The sequence below is a fragment of the Macaca thibetana genome, chromosome 10 (assembly GCF_024542745.1).
Source record: "Macaca thibetana thibetana isolate TM-01 chromosome 10, ASM2454274v1, whole genome shotgun sequence".
Taxonomy (NCBI): domain Eukaryota; kingdom Metazoa; phylum Chordata; class Mammalia; order Primates; family Cercopithecidae; genus Macaca; species Macaca thibetana.
In genome coordinates this window covers 69,027,736-69,050,150 of record NC_065587.1, presented here as the reverse complement: position 1 = coordinate 69,050,150, position 22,415 = coordinate 69,027,736, and the positions used below count along the sequence as shown (strand labels likewise).

General features: G+C 48.0%; 2 protein-coding genes across 3 annotated transcripts in view; both read left to right on the top strand.

Annotated features, from left to right (window-relative positions):
* Window positions 1-19,395, top strand: part of TBC1D20 (TBC1 domain family member 20) — a 28,047-nt gene extending 8,652 nt beyond the window's left edge. Inside the window, exons 2-8 of the mRNA XM_050807170.1 lie at window positions 6,596-6,781; window positions 9,883-9,963; window positions 12,676-12,862; window positions 13,031-13,132; window positions 14,323-14,464; window positions 15,479-15,666; window positions 15,934-19,395. Coding sequence (XP_050663127.1) covers window positions 6,596-6,781; window positions 9,883-9,963; window positions 12,676-12,862; window positions 13,031-13,132; window positions 14,323-14,464; window positions 15,479-15,666; window positions 15,934-16,189 — 1,142 coding nt within the window. The 3' untranslated portion in view covers window positions 16,190-19,395. The remainder of the gene's footprint in view (window positions 1-6,595; window positions 6,782-9,882; window positions 9,964-12,675; window positions 12,863-13,030; window positions 13,133-14,322; window positions 14,465-15,478; window positions 15,667-15,933) is intronic.
* Window positions 1-22,415, top strand: part of REM1 (RRAD and GEM like GTPase 1) — a 753,594-nt gene that overhangs the window by 115,132 nt on the left and 616,047 nt on the right. The gene's annotated exons all lie outside the window — the stretch shown is intronic.

Genomic DNA, 22,415 nt, shown 5'->3' with positions numbered 1-22,415 from the left:
CTCGGCTCACTGCAAGCTCCGCCTCCCAGGTTCACGCTATTCTCCTGCCTCAGCCTCCCGAATAGCTGGGACGACAGGTGCCTGCCACCATGCCTGACTAATTTTTTTGTATTTTTCTAGTAAAGATGAGGTTTCACCGTAATAGCCAGGATGGTCTTGATCTCCTGACCTCATGATCCGCCTGCCTTGGCCTCCCAAAGTGCTGGGATTACAGGTGTGAGCCACCGCACCACGCCTAATTTTTGTATTTTTAATAGAGATGGGGTTTCACCATGTTGGCCAGGCTGGTCTCAAATCTCCTGACCTCAGTGATCCACCTGCCTCAGCCTCCTGAAGTGCTGGGATAGGCTGGGTGTGGTGGCTCACGCCTGTAATCCCAGTACTTTGGGAGGCCGAGACTTGCGGGTCACAAAGTCAGAAGTTCGAGACTAGTCTGACCAACATGGTGAAACCCTGTCTCTACTAAAAATACAAAAAAGAAAAGAAAAAATTAGCCAGGCATGGTGGCGCGCGCCTGTAATCCCAGCTACTCAGGAGGCTGAGGCAGGAGAATCACTTGAACCTGGGAGGTGGAGGTTGCAGTAAGCCGAGATTGCGTCTCTGCACTCCAGCCTGGGTGACAGGGCGAGACTCTGTCTCCAAAAAAAAAAAAAAAAAAAGGGTAGGATTACAGGCATGAGCCACAGTCCCTGGCTGCTTTTGGTTTTTGTTTTTTGTTTGTTTGTTTTTTGAGACGGAGTTTTGCTCTTGTTGCCTAGGCTGGAGTGCAGTGGCATATGGCATCGTCTCGGCTTACTGCAACCTCTGCCTCCCAGGTTCAAGCAATTCTCCTGTCTCAGCCTCCCGAGTAGCTGGGATTACAGGCATGTGCCACCATACCCAGATAATTTTTTGTACTTCTAGTAGAGATGGGGTTTCTCCATGTTGGTCAGGCTGGCCTCGAACTGCCGACCTCAGGTGATCTGCCCACCTCGGCCTCCCACAGTGCCAGGATTACAAGCATGAGCCACTGCGCCTGGCTGTTGTTGTTGTTGTTTTGAAACAGAGTTTTGCTCTTGTTGCCCAGGCTGGAGTGCAATGGCGCGATCTGCAATCTCAGCTCACCGCAACCTCTGTCCCCTGGGTTCAAGCAATTCTCCTACTTCAGCCTCCTGAGTAGCTGGGATTACCGGCCTGCGCCACCACGCCCAGCTAATTTTGTATTTTTAGTAGGGACGGGGTCTCTCCATGTTGGTCAGGCTGGTCTCGAACTCCTGATCTCAGGTGATCTGTCCGTCTCGGCCTCCCAAAGTGCTGGGATTACAGGCATGAGCCACCGTGCCCAGCCTTGTTTTTGTTTTTAAAGACAGGTCACCAGGATACCTTCCTCCTTTTCCTGCCAAGCCCATTCTGCTGGAGTGGAAAAGTCCAGTGCCTTGATAATAGGGTCTTGCTCTGTCACCTAGGCTGAAGTGCAATGGTGCTATCATAGCTCACTGCAGCCTTATACTCCTGGGCTCAAGTGATCCTCTCGCCCCAGCCTCCTAAGTAGCTGGGACCACCATGCCTGGCTAACTTTTCGTACATTTTGTAGAGACAGGGTCTCACTTTGTTGCCCAGGCTGTTCTCAATCTTGTGGGCTCAAGCGATTCTCACACTGCGGCCCTCCACAGCACTGGGATTACAGGCGTGAGCCATTGTACCTGGTTCCCTTAACTCATACACTTTTGTTTGTTTGTTTTTGAGATGCAGTCTCACTATGCCTCCCAGGCTGGAGTACAGTGGTGCGATCTTGGCTCACTCCAACCTCCACCACCGGGGTTCAAGCAATTCTCCTGCCTCAGCCTCCTGAGTAGCTGGGATTACAGGCGCGCGCCACCAGGCCAGGCTCATTTTTGTGTTTTTAGTAGAGACGGGGTTTTCACCATGTTGGTCAGGCTGGTCTTGAACGCCTGATTTCGTGATCCGCCTGCCTTGGCCTCCCAAAGTGCTGAGATTACGGGTGTGAGCCACTGCACCTGGCCTTTTGCCCGTACACTTTTAACATTTAAAACTGAGCATCATCTTTCCAGTGAAACAAAAATAAAATTTAAAAATGAACAGGAACAAAATTACAATACAGAATTCAATTCCAAGTAAGATCCTACAGGTTATGCTGATTCTCCTAATCAAGTGGTGAGGCTCGAACCATCATTAAGAGAGAATTTATTGATTTATTTAAACTATATATATATGGTTGAGGCTGCAGTGAGCCATGATTGTGCCACTGCACTCCATCTTGGGTGACTGAGCAAGATCCTGGTATCAAGGCGTTGGACTTTTCCACTCCAGCAGAATGGGCTTTGCAGGAAAAGGAAGAAGGTATCCGGAAGCAATGGGAGACAAAAGTGAAGAAAAGGCAGATGTGATGGGTGCTGCTTTGGATTTAACTTAAGAGACCAAAGATAGGTGGGTCTGAAGCCGAGAGAATGTATTGATTGATTGATTGATTGATTGAGACAGAGTCTTGCTCTGACGCTCAGGCTGGAGTGCAGTGACGCTATCTCGGCTCACTATAACCTCCACCTTGCGGGTTCAAGCGATTCTCCTGCCTCAGCCTCCTGACTAGCTGGGACCACAGGCGCCCGCCACCATGCCTTGCTAGTTTTTTGTATTTTTATTTTTATTTATTTATTTATTTTTTTTTTTTTTTTTTTTTTTTTTTTTGAGACGGAGTCTGGCTCTGTCGCCCGGGCTGGAGTGCAGTGGCCGGATCTCAGCTCACTGCAAGCTCCGCCTCCCGGGTTTACGCCATTCTCCTGCCTCAGCCTCCCGAGTAGCTGGGACTACAGGCGCCCGCCGCCTCGCCCGGCTAGTTTTTTGTATTTTTTAGTAGAGACGGGGTTTCACCGTGTTCGCCAGGATGGTCTCGATCTCCTGACCTCGTTCCGCCCGTTCGGCCTCCCAAAGTGCTGGGATTACAGGCTAGCCACCGCGCCCGGCCGTTTTTTTTTGTATTTTTAAAGTAGAGACAGGGTTTCACCATGTTGGCCAGGCTGGTCTCAAACTCCTGACCTCAGGTGATCTGCCTGCCTTGGCCCCGTACTTGGTCTGTACTGGGATTACAGACGTGAACCACTGTCCCCGGCCGAGAATTTATTTTAAAAAGGTTGTCTTGCACTGCAAGGATGTCCGTTAAACATCACAATTAAGCATGTCAAGAGAGTTTTGCTCCCCTTCCTTTTTAAGGTACAGTTCTCAGGTTAGCTTGGCCCTGACCCACTGTAGTCTCTGAGCTCTTAGTCATTATTGTCTGCACGCGCCTTTTTTGACAATTATAGTCTACTGCCTTGTGACATTTGGTGTTGTCTCGTGTAATGTTTCTTGTGTTTTTGACATATTTTCTCAATGGTACCGACAACCAGAAAGAACCGAAATACAGGCATCATCCATTTAAACTTCAGCAAGCCGTCCCTAAAAGCAGACATTCTGTATGCAAACTCTCAGAGCCTTTTACTCCTTTATCTCCCCTGATCTTAGCCAAAAGGACAAAAAGCAATACTCTGTTATTTCACATAGAAAAATGATATGATGGCTACTAACCACAAATTCCCAACCAATTTCCTAAAAAAGTTATTTATTTATTTATTTGTTTATTTATGTATTGGAAGGCTAGTCAAGTAAAGCAGTGGGAGTGGAAAAGGAACAAAGAAATCTGATTGTCATGAATGAGTTGTAAACAGCACCACACAGGAGACCAGCCCTAAAAAGCAGTTTAAACATGGCAAAATGCCTATGAGTAACAGACTATCGCATAAGGATGTAAGATGCTTAAAACATTACTTATTATGGTTTTTAAGGAACAGTTCCTTTGTATGCAGTGTCACAGCCTCTCACCCCACCAGCCACACTGGAAACCCAAGTACCCTTTGACACTCTGGTTTTGAAAACAACTCTGTGTTGGCCAGGCATGGTGGCTCACACCTGTAATCTCAGAACTTTGGGAGGCTGAGGCAGGTGGATCACTTGAGGTCAGGAGTTCGAGACCACCCTGGCCAACATGGTGAAACCCCATCAAAAAAAAAAAAAAAAAATTAGCCGAGCGTGGTGGTGCATGCCTGTAATTCCAGCTACCCGGGAGGCTGAGGCAGGAAAATCACTTGAACCTGGGACAGGGAGGTTGTAGTGAGCTGAGATTGCACCACTACACTCCAGCCTGGGCGACAGAGTAAGACTCCATCTCAAAAAAAAAAAAAAAATCTCTATGTGATTCTAATGTTTTTACCAGTTGTAGTAACGTGTAACAGGAGACTTTTTCATGTGGTTTTGTTTTCAATGTAGTACTGAGTTTTGGTGACATGCATTTTTCCTATCTAAACAACAGGAAAAAATTGTTACAGTAAGAGATGTATATGCTCTGTGAAGTTTGGGAATTAAGAATGAACAGACATTCTTTTATGAAAACATTGACACTAACTGCTAGATATGCCTGAATTTACTGAGCATTTATTATAATTGTAATTCCTTGCTTGTTACTTACACAGTATATCTCCTTAGTGCTTTGCATATTATGTACTAATTAAATATCTGTAGGTTGATTTGTAAAATACGTGTTGTTTCAGAGTGAGGAGAGGAACTAAAACTTAATAAGTTTCTACTGTGTACCATGGTAACTATCCTGACAAGAGGGTGTCAGTCCAGAGGCCCAGAGCAGGGAAGTCATCTGCCCAAGATTATGGATCAGATAAGTGGCAGACCCAGGATGTGAACCAAGATCTGTCTGATTTTAACACATCTCTTTTTTCTTTTTTTTTTTTTTTTTGAGATGGAGTCTCGCTCTGTCGCCCAGGCTGGAGTGCAGTGGCCGGATCTCAGCTCACTGCAAGCTCCGCCTCCCCGGTTCACGCCATTCTCCTGCCTCAGCCTCCCGAGTAGCTGGGACTGCAGGCACCCGCCACCTCGCCCGGCTAGTTTTTTTTTTTTTAGTAGAGACGGAGTTTCACCATGTTAGCCAGGATGGTCTCGATCGCCTGACCTCGTGATCCGCCCGTCTCAGCCTCCCAAAGTGCTGGGATTACAGGCTTGAGCCACCGCGCCCGGCTTACATCTCTTTTTTCACTTATCTTTTTTTTTTTTTTTTTTTTTTGAGACAGAGTCTCACTCTGTTTCAGGCTGGAGTGGCGCAATCTTGGCTCACTGCAACCTCCGCCTCCCGGGTTCAAGCGATTCTCCTGTCTCAGCCTTCCGACTAGCTGGGATTACAGGCGCAGGCCACCATGCCCAGCTAATTTTTTTTGTATTTTTAGTAGAGACGAGGTTTCACCATGTTGGCCAGGCTGGTCTCAAACTCCTGACCTCAGGTGATCCACCCACCTTGGCCTCCCAAAGTGCTGGGATTACAGGCATGAGTCACCGCGCCCAGCCTGGCTTACCTGTTTTTTTTAAAAATGTATTGGGAGGCTGAGGCAGGAGAATCACTTGAACCCAGGAGGCAGAGGTTGCAGTGAGCTGAGATTGTGCCGCTGCTCTCCAGCTTGGTGACAGACCAAGACTCCATCTCAAAAAAAAAAAAAAAAAATGTACGTATAGGCTGGGCATGGTGGCTCACACCTGTAATCCCAGCACTTTGGGAGACTGAGGCAGGAGGATCACAAGGTCAGGAGTTCAAGACCACCCTGGCCAACATGGTGAAAGCCCATCTCTACTAAAAATACAAAAATATTGCTAGGCATGGTGGTGCATGCCTAAAATCTGAGCTACTTGGTAGGCTGAGGCAGGAGAATTGCTTGAACTGGGACCCGGGAGGCGGACTTGCAGTGAGCTGAGATTCCGCCACTGTACTCTAGCCTGGGCTACAGACCGAGACTCCATCTCAAAAATAAAAATAATTTTAAAAACGTATAATTATTTCTGGGCCAGGCATGGTGGCATGCACCTGTAGTCCCAGCTCTTTGGGAGGCTGAGGTGGGAGGATCAGTGTTGCCTAGGTGTTTGAGGCCAGCCTGGGCAACTTAGAGAGACACTGTCTCTTTATTTTTCTTCTTTTTTTTTTTGTCATCCTGGCTGGAGTGCAGTGGCACGATCTTGGCTCACTGCAACCTCTGCCTCCCGGGTTTAAGTTATTCTTCTGCTTTAGCCTTCTGAGTAGCTGGGACTACAGGTGAGCACCACCATGCCCAGCTAATTTTTGTATTTTTATTAGAGACGGGGGTTCACCATATTGACCAGGCTGGTCTCAAACTCCTGACCTTGTGATCCGCCTGCCTCGGCCTCCCAAAGTTCTGGGATTACAGGCGTGAGCCACCACACCCAGCTGACACTGTCTCTTAAAAACAACAACTAATAATTATTTCCAGTCTGTGCCTATGATTTTTGGTTCAGACCTATAAAAAGAGACTTCCTTTTTTGGCGATTTAAAATCTGTTTTATAATGGGCTCTCCAAGCCTCCCCCATGAGGGCCAGTAGACTGGGCCTGAAATGACAGTACATGTGGCTATGAGCCTTTATGCCAGCAGGCAGTCTTAGAGCTCAGAGGAGATACTACCTGTACCTCACATCAAAAAGGAGATTGAGTCCTAGGCAGAAAACATGCACGTGCTGAATATACGCCTAATTCTTCCCTATCGTTATTTTCAGACTTTAACGCCAAAAGGAAAAAGAAAGTGGCAGAGATACACCAGGCTCTGAACAGTGATCCCACTGATGTGGCTGCCCTTAGACGCATGGCTATCAGTGAAGGAGGGCTCCTGACTGATGAGATCAGACGAAAAGTGTGGCCCAAGCTCCTCAATGTCAATGCCAATGACCCACCTCCTATATCAGGTAAGGGGAGTCGGGGAGGCTGTGAGGGGAGTGTATCTAGGAGACAGGGAGAAAAGAAGTCCAGGATCTTTAATTTTTATGGTCCTTTCAAACCAAGGGTATATGAATAAATCTAGAGTGTTTTGGGAAATGCTTGGGCCCACTCTGAAAATAAGGCCAAACCAGTAAGTAGAATTTAATTCAAAAGTGGGATGAGTTCTTTTTTTTGCTTTTTTTTTTTTTTTTTTTTTTGAGACAGAGTCTCGCTCTGTCGCCCAGGCTGGAGTGCAGTGGCCTGATCTCAGCTCACTGCAAGCTCCGCCCCCGGGTTCAAGCCATTCTCCTGCCTCAGCCTCCTAGTAGCTGGGACCACAGGCGCCCGCCACCCCCGGCTAGTTTTTTGTATTTTTTAGTAGAGACGGGGTTTTGCACTGTGTTAGCCAGGATGGTCTCGATCTCCTGACCTCAAGTGATTCCACCCTGTCTCAGCCTCCCAAAGTGCGGGATTACAGGCTTGAGCTACCACACCCCGCGAGTTCTTTTTTTATTAGCTTTTATTTTACTTATTGATTTTATTAAACGGAATCTCGCTTGTTGCCCAGGCTGGAGTGCAATGGCACAATCTCAGCTCAAAATGCATACCTCTGCCCCGCGGGGTTCAAGCCTGTAATCCCTGCCTCAGGGAGGCCTAGTAGCTGGGGATTACAGATGTGCACTACCACCCCTGGCTAATTTTTGCATTTTTAGTAGAGACGGGGTTTTGCCATGTTGATCAGGCTCGAATTCCTGACCTCAAGTGATTCGCCTGCCTCGGCCTCCCAAAGTGCGGGGATTACAGGAGTGAGCTACCACACCCAGCCAAGTTCTTTTTTTATTAGGGATTAAAATATCGCCTAGGCAAGTGAGTTTATTAAAAATGTATATGCTTTGTTCTACATACTTGCTTGGCAAGTATCTTTTAAAAATGCATATTTTGGGCTGGGCGCTGTGGCTCACGCCTGTAATCCCAGCACTTTGGGAGGCCGAGGCGGGTGGATCTTGAGGTCAGAAGTTCAAGACCAGCCTGGTCAAGAGGGTGAAACCCCGTCTCTACTAAAAAAAAAAAAAAAATACAAAAATTAGCCAGGTATGGTGGTGGGTGCCTGTAATCCCAGCTACTCGGGAGGCTGAGGCAGAGAATTGCTTGAACCCAGGAGGTGGAGGTTGCAGCGAGCTAAGATTGCACCACTGCCCTCCAGCCTGGGTGACAGAGCGAGACTCCATCTCAAAAAAAAAAAAAAAAAAAAAAAAAAAAGCATATTTTGTGGCTGGGCAAAGTGGCTCACACCTGTAATTCCAGCACTGTTGGAAGCTGAGGCAGGAGGATCACTTGAGACTGGAAATTTGAAGCCAGCATGGGCAACATTGCAAAACCCTGTCTACAAAAAGTTAAAAGTTAGCCAGACGTGGTGGTGCACCGCTGTAGTCTTAGTTGCTTGGGAGGCTGAGGCAGGATTATTTGAGCCCAGGAGTTTGAGGCCAGCCTGGGCAACATGGCAAGATTCCATCTCTAAAAGTAAAGTAAAATTAAACACACACAAAAACACCCTCTTTTGTCCAGACACAGTGGCTCACGCCTATAATTATAGCATTTTGGGAGGCTGAGGCAAGTGAATCACTTGAGGTTAGGAGTTCGAGACCAGCCTGGCCAACATGGTGAAACCCCGTCTCTAGTAAAAATACAAAAATTAGCTGGGTGTGATGGCGCACGCCTGTAATTCCAGCTACTAGGGAAGCTGAGGCAGGAGAATCGCTTGAACCCGGGAGGTGGAAGTTGCAATGAGCCGAGATTGTGCCAGTGTACTCCAGCCTGGGCGACAGAGTGAGACACTCTCAAAAAAAAGAAAACACTCTCTTTTTATTTGGAAATACTGAGATCCTCTGGAGTTGTAAAATCCTGTAATTCTGTGAAAAGAGTTACCTAACTAATATGCAAGGCCTATGTAGTAAAAAGAGTTCCTTGGAATGCAGTTCAAAATAGTAAAGAAAAGTCCTGCAGAACAGTGAATCCACCCTGCTGGCCATTCACAGTGAGCTCACCTTGTAGCTTTCCTGCCATCATGGCAAAATGCCAACTGCTGAGGATTCTTTCATTCAGTTGGCAAATATTAGTTGTGCTATGATTGTGTGCCAGGTACTGGAGGTGATTGAAACAGGACTTCTGCCACCAAAAAGTTCACAGTGTCATGATGTCACCCAGTAGGTGTCGAGTTGCCACTTGTTACTATCCTTGGAATTGGCTGCTTCAGAGCAGTCAGCTTTTTGTTGGAAGGCTAAGGCAGTGCCATATTCACACGCTGAATCCTCAGATGATGTTCTACCAGGTTCCAAACTTCCCTCATCTTTTTATACCATGAAGCCTGCATGTGAGGAAGTGTTGCCCAGCCTTACTAGCTTTTGATTTGGGTTGCGAGGGAAATGTATGCTTATTATACAGCCCTTGGTTTGTTTGGGGAAAATGTACACTTGTTATATATATAACAGCTAGAGACTGCCTCCTTACTTTCACACTGTATTGGACGTACCAGCTGAACACAAGGACTGTCTCGTCTTCGCAGCGTCTTAGTTTTAGAATTGCTGGGTCAAGAGATGTTAGGTGGTTCTTTGTGTGAGTCTCAGTATACCTTTCTAAACGGCTTAGTGCTCCCACAACTTTATAGGTGTTAGGGTTTTTTTCAGTGGTGTATTGTTCCCACATTCATGATTTTATTTGATCCTTGGAAGGGAATATCCTCATTTTGTAGCTGTGGACTTTGAAATTCAGAGCAGTTCCCAGTGATGTGCAGTGGCCTTCTGCACGAGGCGCCTGTTCTCCTTACATCTTTGTTCTCCTTCTCACCCCATTGTATTACCTCCTGGGAAGTCTGTGCTCCCTTCTCTTAGGGTCATTGTGACTTGCAGGAAACATAATGTTTGGAACTAAACTAGGGATTCCCTGCCAAATGTTGTATCTTGAGTCATATCCTACTCTTTGGGAGAAAGCTGACATGTGTCCTCTAGGCCTTTTGCGTCATCCTAGAATGTTTTGCTTCTGGTCTGGCTTCTTGGACATTCCTGCAGTAACGTTCCTTTTCCCTCAATAGGGAAGAACCTACGGCAGATGAGCAAGGACTACCAACAAGTGTTGCTGGACGTCCGGCGGTCGTTGCGGCGGTTCCCTCCTGGTGAGAAGCTCTCGCGGTCCTGCCACATTTGGAAAGACTGTATCTGTCCCAGGTCATACCATGTGACCTAGTATGCTGGACCCTGCCTCCTCAGGGACCTTCAGAACTCTCCTTTTGCTGAGTCATCCTTTTGTTGCCTGGTCACTTTCAGACCCCCACTGTGAAAGCCTGAACCAAAAATAATTTCTCCTGGCCTAGAGGTGGTGAATGAGAGAAGAGGGTTTGTTTTTCCTTGAAGCCACAAAAAGGAGTTAATAAGAATTGTTAGAGCCATCAGTCTGGTGTTTAAGAGCAGATTGGTGTGGAATTGGGCACCAACAAGAATGATTAATATCTTAATTAGGTTTAAAAATAATGATATCTTGCGCATACATATGTAAGATTCCTTAGAGGGAAGAGAGGCCAGTCCCTGTTTGTGTAAGAGTATATTCCTTAATTTGTTCAGCAGCGATAGATAAAAAATAAATAAATACAAAGAAAACAAAAAAAAGAGAATATATTCCTAAAATTACCTCTTCATTTCTGGAAGAAAGAAAAGAAGGACCGTTGTCTCAGTTTTCACAGTGAAGGGAACTGGGCAACAAATGTCGCATGGATGACCTATTTTTCTTCCTCTGGCAACTCCACCTTTAGGTTGTGAAGAAAGGAGAATTGCTAAAGGGAACAGGAGCCTCTGAGCTCACTGCCTCCCTCTTCTGGACTGTGCTCTGGCCTGGCTTTTGTTGTTGAAGGGGCTGCTTTCCTGCTGGCATTCCTGCTTCCTGGACAGACTTTTGCAATCCCCAGGTAGCAGTAGTCTGCCAGCGTGGTTTTGATAAAAGCACATGCCCACGGTCCATTCCCTTTTCCTAGCCTGCTGGTTTGGATGAGATCACATAGGACAGATGCCTCCCTTTTTTTTTTTTTTTTTTTTAAAAGACAGAGTTTCACTCTTGTTGCCCAGGCTGGAGTGCAATGGCACTGTCTCAGCTCACTATAACCTCCGCCTCCCGGGTTCAAGCAGTTCTCCTGCGTCAGCCTCCCAAGTAGCTGGGATAACAGGTGCCTGCCACCGCGCCCAGCTAATTTTGTGTGTGTGTGTTTTTAATAGAGAGGGGGTTTCACCATGTTGGCCAGTCTGGTCTCGAACTCCTGACCTTAGGTGATCCACGTACCTCGGCCTCCCAAAGTGCTGGGATTACAGGCGAGAGCCACCGTGCCTGGCCCCCATTTTTTCCTAGGTAGCCTGTTTTCCCTCTGAACCCTTTATTCCTCTTCCATTGATGTAATATCTGTGATATTCTTTCTGTAGGCTGAACTTACCATGTGGCTTCATATTCTTTTTCCATTCATGGTCTTCTGGGCTTGACTCACTGCTCTTTTGCTGAAAATTCACACAGGGTTTAATTTTTACTCTCACTCCTTTCACTACTTCACCTATCAGCAGCCCTGGGTTTGCTTCATTTCCTTATTTATCTTTTAGGGTATGCTTTCTATTTGAGAAGGGATGGGGTAAATATGGGCAAGAGGTGAGCTTTGCTCTTACCTGCAATCCTTTGTCCAGTTTAGTTTGGGCCCTTACATTAGCTGCTTTCTCTCTCTGAGTATGTGTTTGTAACTAAAAGCTAATGGTGTAGGGAAGCTGTGCATGTGCCGTTCTTCTAACGTGGCTCATGAGGCCAAGGCTTGGCATTTTTACTGCTGGCAGGACTAGCTCTGGACTCTGAAAGAACTCCCAAGTCAGGCTTCCCTGTTTCCAGCTATAATACATCTTTGGATCAAGAAGATTGGTTTTTCCCGTAACGTTTGCTTTGGTTTAAAGGGAAACATGCAACTTTAACATTTTTTTATTTTTATATAATTTCATACTTACTGAAAAGTTGTAAAAATAGGACAAAGAATTCCCCAGATACCTTTTACCCAGATTTCGTTTTGTTTTCACATTTTACTACATTTGCTTTTTTAGCTGCTTTCTCTCTTTCCTTCACTTTACACATAGACATACACTTTTTCTCTGAACTATTTAAGTTGCAAACATGACATCTTTTTACCCCTAAATGTTTCAGGATATATTTCCTAAATATAAGGCTCTCACAAAATCACAGTACACTGAGCAACATCAGTAACAACACTGAAAAATAGTTAACTAGTTAATCCACAGATTTTACTCACATTTCACCATTTCTTCGAGTCATGTGCTTCACTGGAGAAGGAAATACAGATTTATGCGTTTCTCATGCTGTCATCATATCTCTTTAGCCATTTTTAATCTGGAACAGTTCCTTTGTACTGTATGAGAGGCCAGTTATTTTTGTGAAATTTCTCTTACTTTGGGTGTATTGGGTATTTCTTCATCGCGAGATGTAGGTCTGTGCACGTTGATAGGAATCCTGCAGGCGTGATGCTGAGCTCTGTCAGTGCATCGCATCGGGAGGCAGAGGCTTCTGCGGCTCCCATGGTTGAAATACTGCAGTTAAATACTGTGTCCCAGCAGTATTAACTGCAGCGACTTGGTTAAGGTGGTGTCTGCAGCTTCCCTCACTGGAGAGCTAGCGGCTGCCTTTTCCTGTATGCCAGGTGGTATCAACAGTGGATCCTGATATGCGTTGCCAAATTATTTGTAATTCATTTTCCTTTTTTCTCTGAAAATTCATTGCTGGCCTTCTTCGACCTCCTTATTAACTAGGCTGCTTGGTGTGTTCAAAGGCATCTCCTCTCTGTTCCTGTCCCCAGGCATGCCAGAAGAACAGAGAGAAGGGCTCCAGGAAGAACTGATTGACATCATCCTCCTCATCTTGGAGCGCAACCCTCAGCTGCACTACTACCAGGGCTACCATGACATTGTGGTCACATTTCTGCTGGTGGTAGGCGAGAGGCTGGCAACATCCCTGGTAGAAAAATTATCTACCCACCACCTCAGGTACCAGTACAGAAGGACGTGAGAGGACAGGCATCACTCCTCAGCCATCCTGGGGATAACTCATTGGCCCATTTTCTGGTCAACTTTTTTTAGGAGCTTGAGCCCTTGCCATCCCCAGCCCTGATCTAAGTGTTTGGTGACCAGGCTTATTGAATTGTCTCCCTCCAGGGATTTTATGGATCCAACAATGGACAACACCAAGCATATATTAAACTATCTGATGCCCATCATTGACCAGGTGAATCCAGAGCTCCATGACTTCATGCAGAGGTACATGTGTGTCCGCATTTGTGTGTGCATGCATACACACACCCACACCCCTCCTCACAAGCCGAGCGCAGTCTCCTCATTGTCTTGGGGGGATTTGTTAAGTTCTCCCAAGTTGTTCCAGTCACCAGCAATCTGGATAATTCTGTTCTTGGAGCACTTTTTGGGGACTGTGCTCTTTGGGGGACATATCCCATCCCTTGAGTTTACATCTAGTGGGGAGAGGTGGATAAGGTATGTATGCCAAGGTAGATGTTGAGATGATTGCCACAAGAGAAACACGAAGTCCTGTGGGATCCAGCGGCGAGAAGGAGAAGGCTGACAATGGGTTGTTTTATTTCCTAAGTACCAAAGAGAAGAACTATTTTTTTGCAAATCCCATGTGATGTTTTGTTTCTTCTCTGTTTAGTTGGAAATGTGTTCTTGGCCAATGCCTCTTTTTAAAAAAATTTTTTAAAAGGTAATGGCTATGCCTTTTTTTCTCTGAGACGGAGTATTTGCTCATTGCCCAGGCTGGAGTATAATAGCGTGATCTCAGTTCACCGCAGCCTCTACCTTCCAGGTTCAAGCGATTCTCCTGCCCCAGTCTCCCAAGTAGCTGGGATTACAGGCATGTGCCACCACACCAGGCTAATTTTGTTTTTTTAGTAGAGATGGGGTTTCTCCATGTTGGTCAGGCTGATCTCGAACTCCCGATCTCAGGTGATCCACCCACTTCGGCCTCCCAAAATGCTGAGATTATAGGCGTGAGTCACCGCGCCTGGCAGCTACATCTTAAGATATTTCATTTGTCTCATGTTAATTGAAAAATTAATGCGGTCATGTTTTCAGGCCTGGGAATATGTACCTGTGCCCCCCACAAGGGTAAGACTTACTCAGAAGGAGAATCATGGTGTAGTTCTCTGAAAACAACTGCTTCTCATTCCTGTAGTTGACATTTGTTGGCCATTAGGAGAGCACCCAGTGAGATAAAGCAGCCAGGACCCTGTTGTGGTGTTAGTGTCATGGTACACCTTGAAGACTTTGTATTAAGTATTTTCTGAGGAGAAGATGCTGAATTCCTTGGTAGCTGAATTTTCCAGAAATTCTATTCCTTAATGCTTCCTTCTCACCAGCACTGAGGACAAAGAAGGCCCAGAGAGAGGGACGGGATGGCCCACAGGATCTGACACCTGGCTTTCCTTTGTTTTTAGTGCTGAGGTGGGGACCATCTTTGCCCTCAGCTGGCTCATCACCTGGTTTGGGCATGTCCTGTCTGACTTCAGGCACGTCGTGCGGTTATATGACTTCTTCCTGGCCTGCCACCCACTGATGCCCATTTACTTTGCAGCCGTGGTAGGTACAGGCCACGAGCCAGCAACTAGATTCACCATCACCCATCCCACTGTGGTCATTTTCCCTGAAGGGAAACCTGGGGATTATGGAAAGATGCAAAAGACAGCACTTTTGAGGCTGGTGTGCCTGGACACCATTCTATGCAATATTAATGGGGGTGTCACAAAAAAAATAGTTGTGAAATGCTGGGTAAACAAAATCAGATTTTTTTGCTGCATGGCTCTTCTGAACCTTTAAAACACTAATCTGCATTGTGAATTGTCAGGGTTCCTATTGACATTGCCTGGAACATATATTCAGCTGATGAACACAATTAGGGAAGTAGTAGTACAAGCTGCCAACTCCAGATTTAAGAAGAGATCTGGTGTCATGATAGACAAGGGAGTGGCTTTTGGTGGAGGGTGGGGGCTCCAGTTAGTAGAAGGGCCTGAGGGATGGCGTGGAGATGGGAGTTCAGGGAGAAGGGCCTGAGGGATGGCGTGGAGATGGGAGTTCAGGGAGAAGGGCCTGAGGGATGGGGTGGAGATGGGAGTTCAGGGAAGTCTTTCAGTGGCCACTGGTCCCTTGAGCATCCGTGGGTTTGTGGACCAAAAGTCAGAAGGAAGATGCTTAAAGGGAGCAAGACTGTTCTTTCTACTGTTTTGAACCGTGTCTTCTATGCTGGAGCTCCAGGAATCTCCCAGTATTCTTCTCCTTTCTTCTAAAAGAATCTCCTTCATTTCTTTCAAGATTTAAAGGGACACCTGAGCAGCCCAGTGTACCTGAAGGACTCAGATTGTAACTGGTCAGCCTTTCATGTCACGTGGTGGGAGTTCGCAGGAAGGGCCAGACAGTAGGAGTAGCGCTGAGAGTATATATGTTATTACTTCCTTGATGGATACAAGAGTTTGCTGAACATTTGGGCTGAGTCCTGTCTGTAACCAGTTTAAATTCATCTCCAAGGATAATGGAATGCAGGCGGCCCAGGCCCGTGTGTCTGGCCTCTGACCGCAAGGCTTTACTACCTCCCCACAGATTGTGTTGTATCGCGAGCAGGAAGTCCTGGACTGTGACTGTGACATGGCCTCGGTTCACCACCTGTTGTCCCAGATCCCTCAGGACTTGCCCTATGAGACACTGATCAGCAGAGCAGGGGACCTTTTTGTTCAGTTTCCCCCATCCGAACTTGCTCGGGAGGCCGCCGCCCAACAGCAAGCCGAGAGGTGAGCAAGGCTGGGATGCTGGTTGAGTGGGGGTGGCTGTAAATGAGCAGCTAAGTGAGGGAAGGTTTGTGTCTGGTGGGACAGGATTGGGGCATGTTTCCAGAGATTGAGCTTAGGCCAGTGGAATCCCCACTGTAGACATATGGGTCTTTATCAAGAAGAGCTTTCCCAGCAATGAAAGGCTCTGCCCGCCGCCTATGTGGTGTAGTTTTTCTTTTCTCCTCTTCTTTCATACCACTTCCTTCCTTCTGTCTCTTTCCCCTGCAGGACGGCAGCCTCTACCTTCAAAGACTTTGAGCTGGCATCAGCCCAGCAGAGGCCTGATATGGTGCTGCGGCAGCGGTTTCGGGGACTTCTGCGGCCTGAAGATCGAGCAAAAGATGTCCTGACCAAACCAAGGACCAACCGCTTTGTGAAATTGGCAGTGATGGGGCTGACGGTGGCACTTGGAGCGGCCGCACTGGCTGTGGTGAAAAGTGCCCTGGAGTGGGCCCCTAAGTTTCAGCTGCAGCTGTTTCCCTGAAAGCCAGAGAAGACCTTCCTCTTACATCACATTAAGGTCTCACCCTTCCATGGAAGGATTGGGAGGGGTGGAATTTCCTTTATTAAAAGGGTTTCTGTCTAGAGTTTTCTATTCCTGCCACCCTGCCCTGCCTGTTGGTGTTTGCCTTTACTTCAGAGGCCAATAGGAGAGCCTAGCTGACACAGAGGGCACTTGGGGGCCTGGCACAGAATCTTATGCCCCTCCCAGTGGGCTTTTGGATGGGCTCTCTGCCACCTCCTGTGGTGGTGGAGGAAGTGGGTTTCTGAAGCTTCCAGCTGCCTTTGCAACCTGCTGGGCCTGGGCTGCCCTAGTTACCGGGAACCTCCTAGTTACCCCGTAGAAAGTGAGCTGGAGCACGGGATGCCCTCTTCACTGCTCCTGGTCTGCCCGCATCCAATGAACACAGGAGGAGGGGCTGCTGCTGAAGGAGTCAGGCTTGAGATTGAGAACAAGAGGCCAAAGGACTCGTCTGGGAGCATGATCGGCCCCTCTTACTAGCAGCTCCGAAATCAGAGACAGAAGGGAACTAGGTTACTTGTTAAATCCTACTTATTTTCCGCCTAGAGATTGCATGGGCATTTCCAGTCAAGTGGGAAGGAATGCTCATTTTTAGGGCCTAGACCTAGACTAGTTTTGCCTGCCTTTTTTTTTTTCCTCCCTGTTTTCTTCTACAAGCCACAAAACATTGCTTATAAAAAGTACTTTTGTTACTATTTTTAGAATATATACACCCCATATGTAAATTACCCTCACTTTTAAAGTAATAATAGTTCCTTCACAGAAAAAAAAAATAGTTCTCATCAGAAGGATGAGCTTCTAAGATCCTGAATTTTATTTTCTACTTGATTAACATTTCACTTTAGACAGAGTTGCTATTTGCAAACAGCTTTCCACTTCCAAAGTGCCACTTTCTGACCAGTTTTTCTTCCTGTTTTCCTCAAATCATACTACTCCCACATAGGCGCCCATTCACTACCTTAGCGTCGTTTTTTGGGTCTGATTTGTCTCGTCAACTGGTCTCTCCCACCTGGTTGGAACTGTCATTGGAAACTTGCTGGCACCCAGAAAGGAACAAATGGAGCCTGAAGAGCTTGGCAGGAGCCTGGAACAGCCAACTTCCCTGCCCAAGCTTCTCCAAAGACTCTCCAGGCCTTAGGGAACAAGAGGCATCACTCAGTCCTTCCGGGACAGCTTCCCTCTAAGCAAAGCCAGGTTTGTTTTAGATTAACTCTGGCCTGAAAAAAAAAAAAGTGCCTTTTGCTGCTTTAAAGAATTGGGGTATATGGTATGAAGCAGCCATGTACTTGTATTTTCCTGGTCTTTCCTGGGCACTGATCTCTCTTGGCAGGTGTTTTCTTAAAGTGAACACACCAGAAGCACTCCACCCCACCATATCCAGACCTCCATGCCCTCCTTGCATGCCTGTTGTGTGCAGGGTGGAGGGTGTCCCACATGCCAGGCAGCTGGCGAGCCAGAGCAGCTGGGAGCCCTGTCCACTGAGTTACACTAAGCACTTTATTTTTATTTATTTTATTATTATTTTCTTTTTTCTGAGATGGAGTCTCTGTTGCCCAGGCTGGAGTGCAGTGGTGCAATCTCGGCTTACTGCACCCTCCGTCTCCCAGGTTCAAGCAGTTCTCCCTGCCTCAGCTTCCTGAGTAGCTGGGACTACAGGCATCTGCTACCATGCCTGGCTAATTTTTGTATTTTTAGTAGAGATGGGGTTTCACCACATTGGCCAGGCTGGTCTCAAACTCCTGACCTCAAGTGATATGCCCGTCTCGTTCTCCCAAAGTGCTGGGATTACAGGCGTGAGCCACCACGCCCAGCCACTACGCACTTTAAAACCAAAAAAAGCTCAAAGTGATGGATCATTGTCCATGGCAGGAGCCCCACCTTGGGGTAAGCCTAATGTAGATGGATTAATTTAGAAAGTGGTGTATTTATCAGGGCAAAGGAAATTCTTCCAGAGGTGATGATGCGGCATATATTCCCAGTGCTCTCCCACAGCAAGCTGGCCCTCTTGTCATCATTTCAGTGGGCGGCAGCAGCTGCCCCTCCTTCCACAAGCACTCAAACCTGTTTGTAAATACTGAAGGAATTGATGGGGTTGAGGAAAAGAGGTTCATGTGACCAGGGTCCCAAGGCCACAGCTTTTCAGATCCTAGGAAGCAAGTGGCATTTGCTTGAGTTGTGGCCTCGGAAGGATCATGTTTATCTGTTTTGTAACTTTGCTGACACCAGGATTCTCCCTGTCATTGAGAAGAAAGCATTATCTAATTACCTTCAGGTGGTTTACTTATTCTGTAAAGAATATGTGTAAATATTTTGTACAGAGCCCTGTATCAAATAAATAGCCATATGTGGTTACTAATCACCTCTTCTGTCATTCTGTCCTTGCCCACCACTCAGTGGGAATGGTCTCTGATCTGGATGCTCCCCACCTTCCATGTCAGGCCCAGAACTGTGCCGTGGCCTGTGGATCGTGGTCGGCCTTGACTGGCTAGGAGACCTTGGGCAATATCTACAGTCCTGCTGTTTCTATTTCATCTGCAAGAAGTATGATCCACACGCTCCAGCTGCTGCCCAGGGCACCGTGATATTTTTTATGTGTGTGTGTGTGTGTAGATGTTTTTGTCCACAGTTCTGGTTCATCACTTCCATAGCCCTTTGTTGGGGCACTGCAGGCCTCAAAAATGGAATCTCTGTCTGTGACCTTATGCCCTCATTTCACTTGCTCAATGCCAGACTCTAATCTGACTGTAGCTCATAAGACCCTCATTCCAGAGAGGGTCCTGCCCCATACCCGGGAAGGAGGAACACTGCACAGAGAGATCAGGAAGCATCTAGACCGACAGGACTTGCTGGGTTTAGACCTTACGCTTTTTGTCCAGTTTCATCTCAACATGGTTGCCATGCTTCAGCCATGCCTATCCAATGATGTCTCCATAAAAGGCCCAGGAAGGTAGGCTTTGGGGAGCTTCTAGAGAGCTGAACATGTGGAGGGAGGGAGGGGAACGAGAATGTCCATGTGCCAAGAGGATGGCACACCCCTACTCCATGGGGACAGAAGCTCCCTCATTTGCCCAGGACCCTTCCAGACCTTACTCAGTGTGTATCTTCATCTGGCTGTTTACTTATTTGTATCCTTTCTAATAACATTTGTAATAAACTGGTAAACATAAGTTTCCCTAAGTTCTGTGAGCCACTCTGGCAAATCATCCCACCCAAAGAGGGTGGTCAGTCCAACGTGCGGAGGGGGCAGTCTCGTGGGACAGAGCCCTGAACCTGTGGATTCCATTTCCAGATACTATAGGTACGGTCAGCACTGAATTGAATTGGAGGATACCCAGCTGGTGTAGGCTGCAGAATTGCTTGCTTGCTTGGTGTCGGGAGAAATCCCCAACACATTTGGCCACAGATGTCTCTTGGCGTTGAGAGAGCAGCGGAGGAAAACACAGTTTGAGTTCATGTTTTTTCCACTCTGGGTACTGTCACAGTTGACGCAACTGGTGCGGGTCTGGGGTGCTCTGGGCTACGTTTCACACCCTGGTCTGGGGATCCTAGGAGCTGGCATTTGTTTTTGGATCCTAACCAGAGCTTGATGTGCCGCTTCTTCTCCACATGGCCTTTCTGTCCACAAAGGAGCTGCTCAGCCTGCTCTTCCCAAGCTTTCCAACATCCTCCAGACACTGCCAGCGGCTGGGGAGCGCAAGCGAGCACAGAGCAGTGCCCGGTACAGGGCCTCCACCCTGGGGATGGGGCCATCAGGGAGACCCTGTTGTCTGTGTTGTTCATTTCCTTGGCCCAGAGGGGAGATGTGCAGGTTCCCAGGGCCAAGCCAGTGGCACTCGGCTCCTGCCACTGTGGGCCAGGGTCACGTTGCCCTTTGATCTGACAGTCGTGGGGTACACAGGGCTGCCCAGGGCACTGTGCTGCCTCTGCAAGCTCACACCAGAACTGCACTCCAGGAGCAATCTGTATCCTGCAGCAAATTCAGGGGCGCTTTCATAGAAGGTGAGGGTGGAATGTGGAGGATGAATAGAATTATGATAATTGGAGAACTGAGGAAGGGTATGTGTGGGATACTAAGAAATATTTGGTCTTTCTCCTGGGTTCCTAACACGGGGCTCCAAGCTCCAACAACCCTTGAAATTTCATGAGTGGTGAATGTCTTGGTATTCATAACCCCTTTCCAGCCCATTTGAGTTAATGCTAATGAAGTTGTTACAGTAGGGCCCCTAGATTGCCTCAGGGTCGCTCCTGCACCAGAAAGACCAGGTGATTTCGAAGGTGGAAACTTTCAATCCCAAGCAGTGACTCCTGGGAGTCCGGCTGACTGAGGTGGAGCACTTTACAAACTTGAGATTCAGGGCTGGGCGCGCGGTGGCTCACGCCTGTAATTCCAGCACTTTGGGAGGCCGAGGTGGGCAGATCACCTGAGGTCAGGAGTTTGAGACCAGCCTGGCCAACATGGTGAAACCCCATCTGTATTAAAATACAAAAATTAGCCGGGCATGGTGGTGGGTGCCTGTAATCCCAGCTACTCGGGAGGCTGAGGCAGAAGAATTACTTGAACTTGGGAGGTGGAAGTTGCAGTGAGCCAAGACTATACCACTGCACTCCCAGCCTGGGAGACAGAGCAAGACTCCGTCTCAAAAAAACAAACAAAAAACCCAAAACTTGAGATTCCAGTGGCTGCCAGTTGCTCCCATCCCTTACCCTGTTCATCTCGAGTGTGGCTGTTCCTGCCCGCACTGCATCCCTGAGGACACCACACCAGGAAGCGTCAGGGCAGGGCGATCCTCAGTTCTGAGTCACTCTGGCAAATTATTGAACCTGAGGGGGTGGAGTCATGGGAACCCCTGAATGTGTAGTTGGCCAGGAAGTGTGGGTAGCCCTGACGTTGGTGTCAGACATCTGGAAAAGTGGTGTCAGAAAACACCACACAGTATGCAAGGCTGAGGGGAAACGCCAGTGTAAAAATAACACGTGAGTAACAAGTTTAGGTGGTTTCGGGCCAGCAAAGCCCAAGAGGGCTCTGGTTTAGGGTCTGTGGAGGAAGGTGGCCCTGTCCGTGGAGCATCGGGGCCGGGTGGGGATGGCTATAGTGCTGTGGAGAGGAGTTAAGCCTGCCTTGAGGGTGATTTGAGGGTGAAGATAGGCCTTGACCTGAGCTGGGTTTGGAGGGAGAATTATTGGTGGCCTGATGGGGTCTCAGACTGAGGGTCAAGTGTGTCCCTTCCTTCCTGGCTGGATGAGCATCTAAGTCACTGCCTCTCGGAGGCTCACGTCCATAACAGTAAAGCAGGGATGGTTTTGTCTCTCCTGGAGGGCTTCCTGCAAGAGTGTTGGTGAAATGAATTTCTGTTTGTGAAGCTGTGCATTTTCGTCAGCAGTTATCAATCAACAAACACCTGTAGCCAGTCCTGCACTGGGCCCACGATCACCCAGGGATGAAGTGGTGACTGAAAGGAGGAACAGGCCAGAGGCTTCACCAGCCAAGAGGTGACGGGGCTGAGACTCAGCCTAGCTCTATCTTCCTCCCGCTGCCACTATCCCCTCTGGTGTTCTGGTGGCCCCTGCTGCCAATTCCTGCTCCTCACGAGGGCCCCTGCTCCCTGGTCTTTTCTCCAGACTTCCTCATGGTTGGCACTTGGGAGCACCAGGCTGCGGGCTCACCTCCAGCTGCCTGCATTTGAGCAGATTCCATGCCAGCCCCAGGCACTAGAGGAAGACATCAGTGAGCGCCGGCATAGGCCACGGGGCCACCTCAGTGGCAGCTGCTCTTTATCTGAGCAATGGGCTTCCACTCACCTTCCCCTGCCCCTGTCCTGCACCTGGGGAGAGAATGATCATTGTGTCACGCAAGTACATTTGGGACCTCCTGCTGCTTCCTCTAGATGGTTTGAGTCCAAAGCCCTGGGGTGTAGTTTTCATTCTGCTCTGGAGAGCTGGTGCTGGGCTCTCAAGGTCTGGGCCCCTGGCATGGGGGGAGCCTTGGGAGGTGGAGGCCCCTCCACCTGGCCCTGCAGTAGAGGGTGCCCTGGGCCTGCTCGTCTTAGATCTTTCACTCACAGGTGCGAGGAGCATGGAGCTGAGGCAGGAACCAGAGTTGGCCCCGCATACCTCGCTGCCCCTCCGCACCACTGCAGCATGGACAGGGCGGGTCAAGCAAAGCCACAGCCAGCACAGCCCTCTCTGA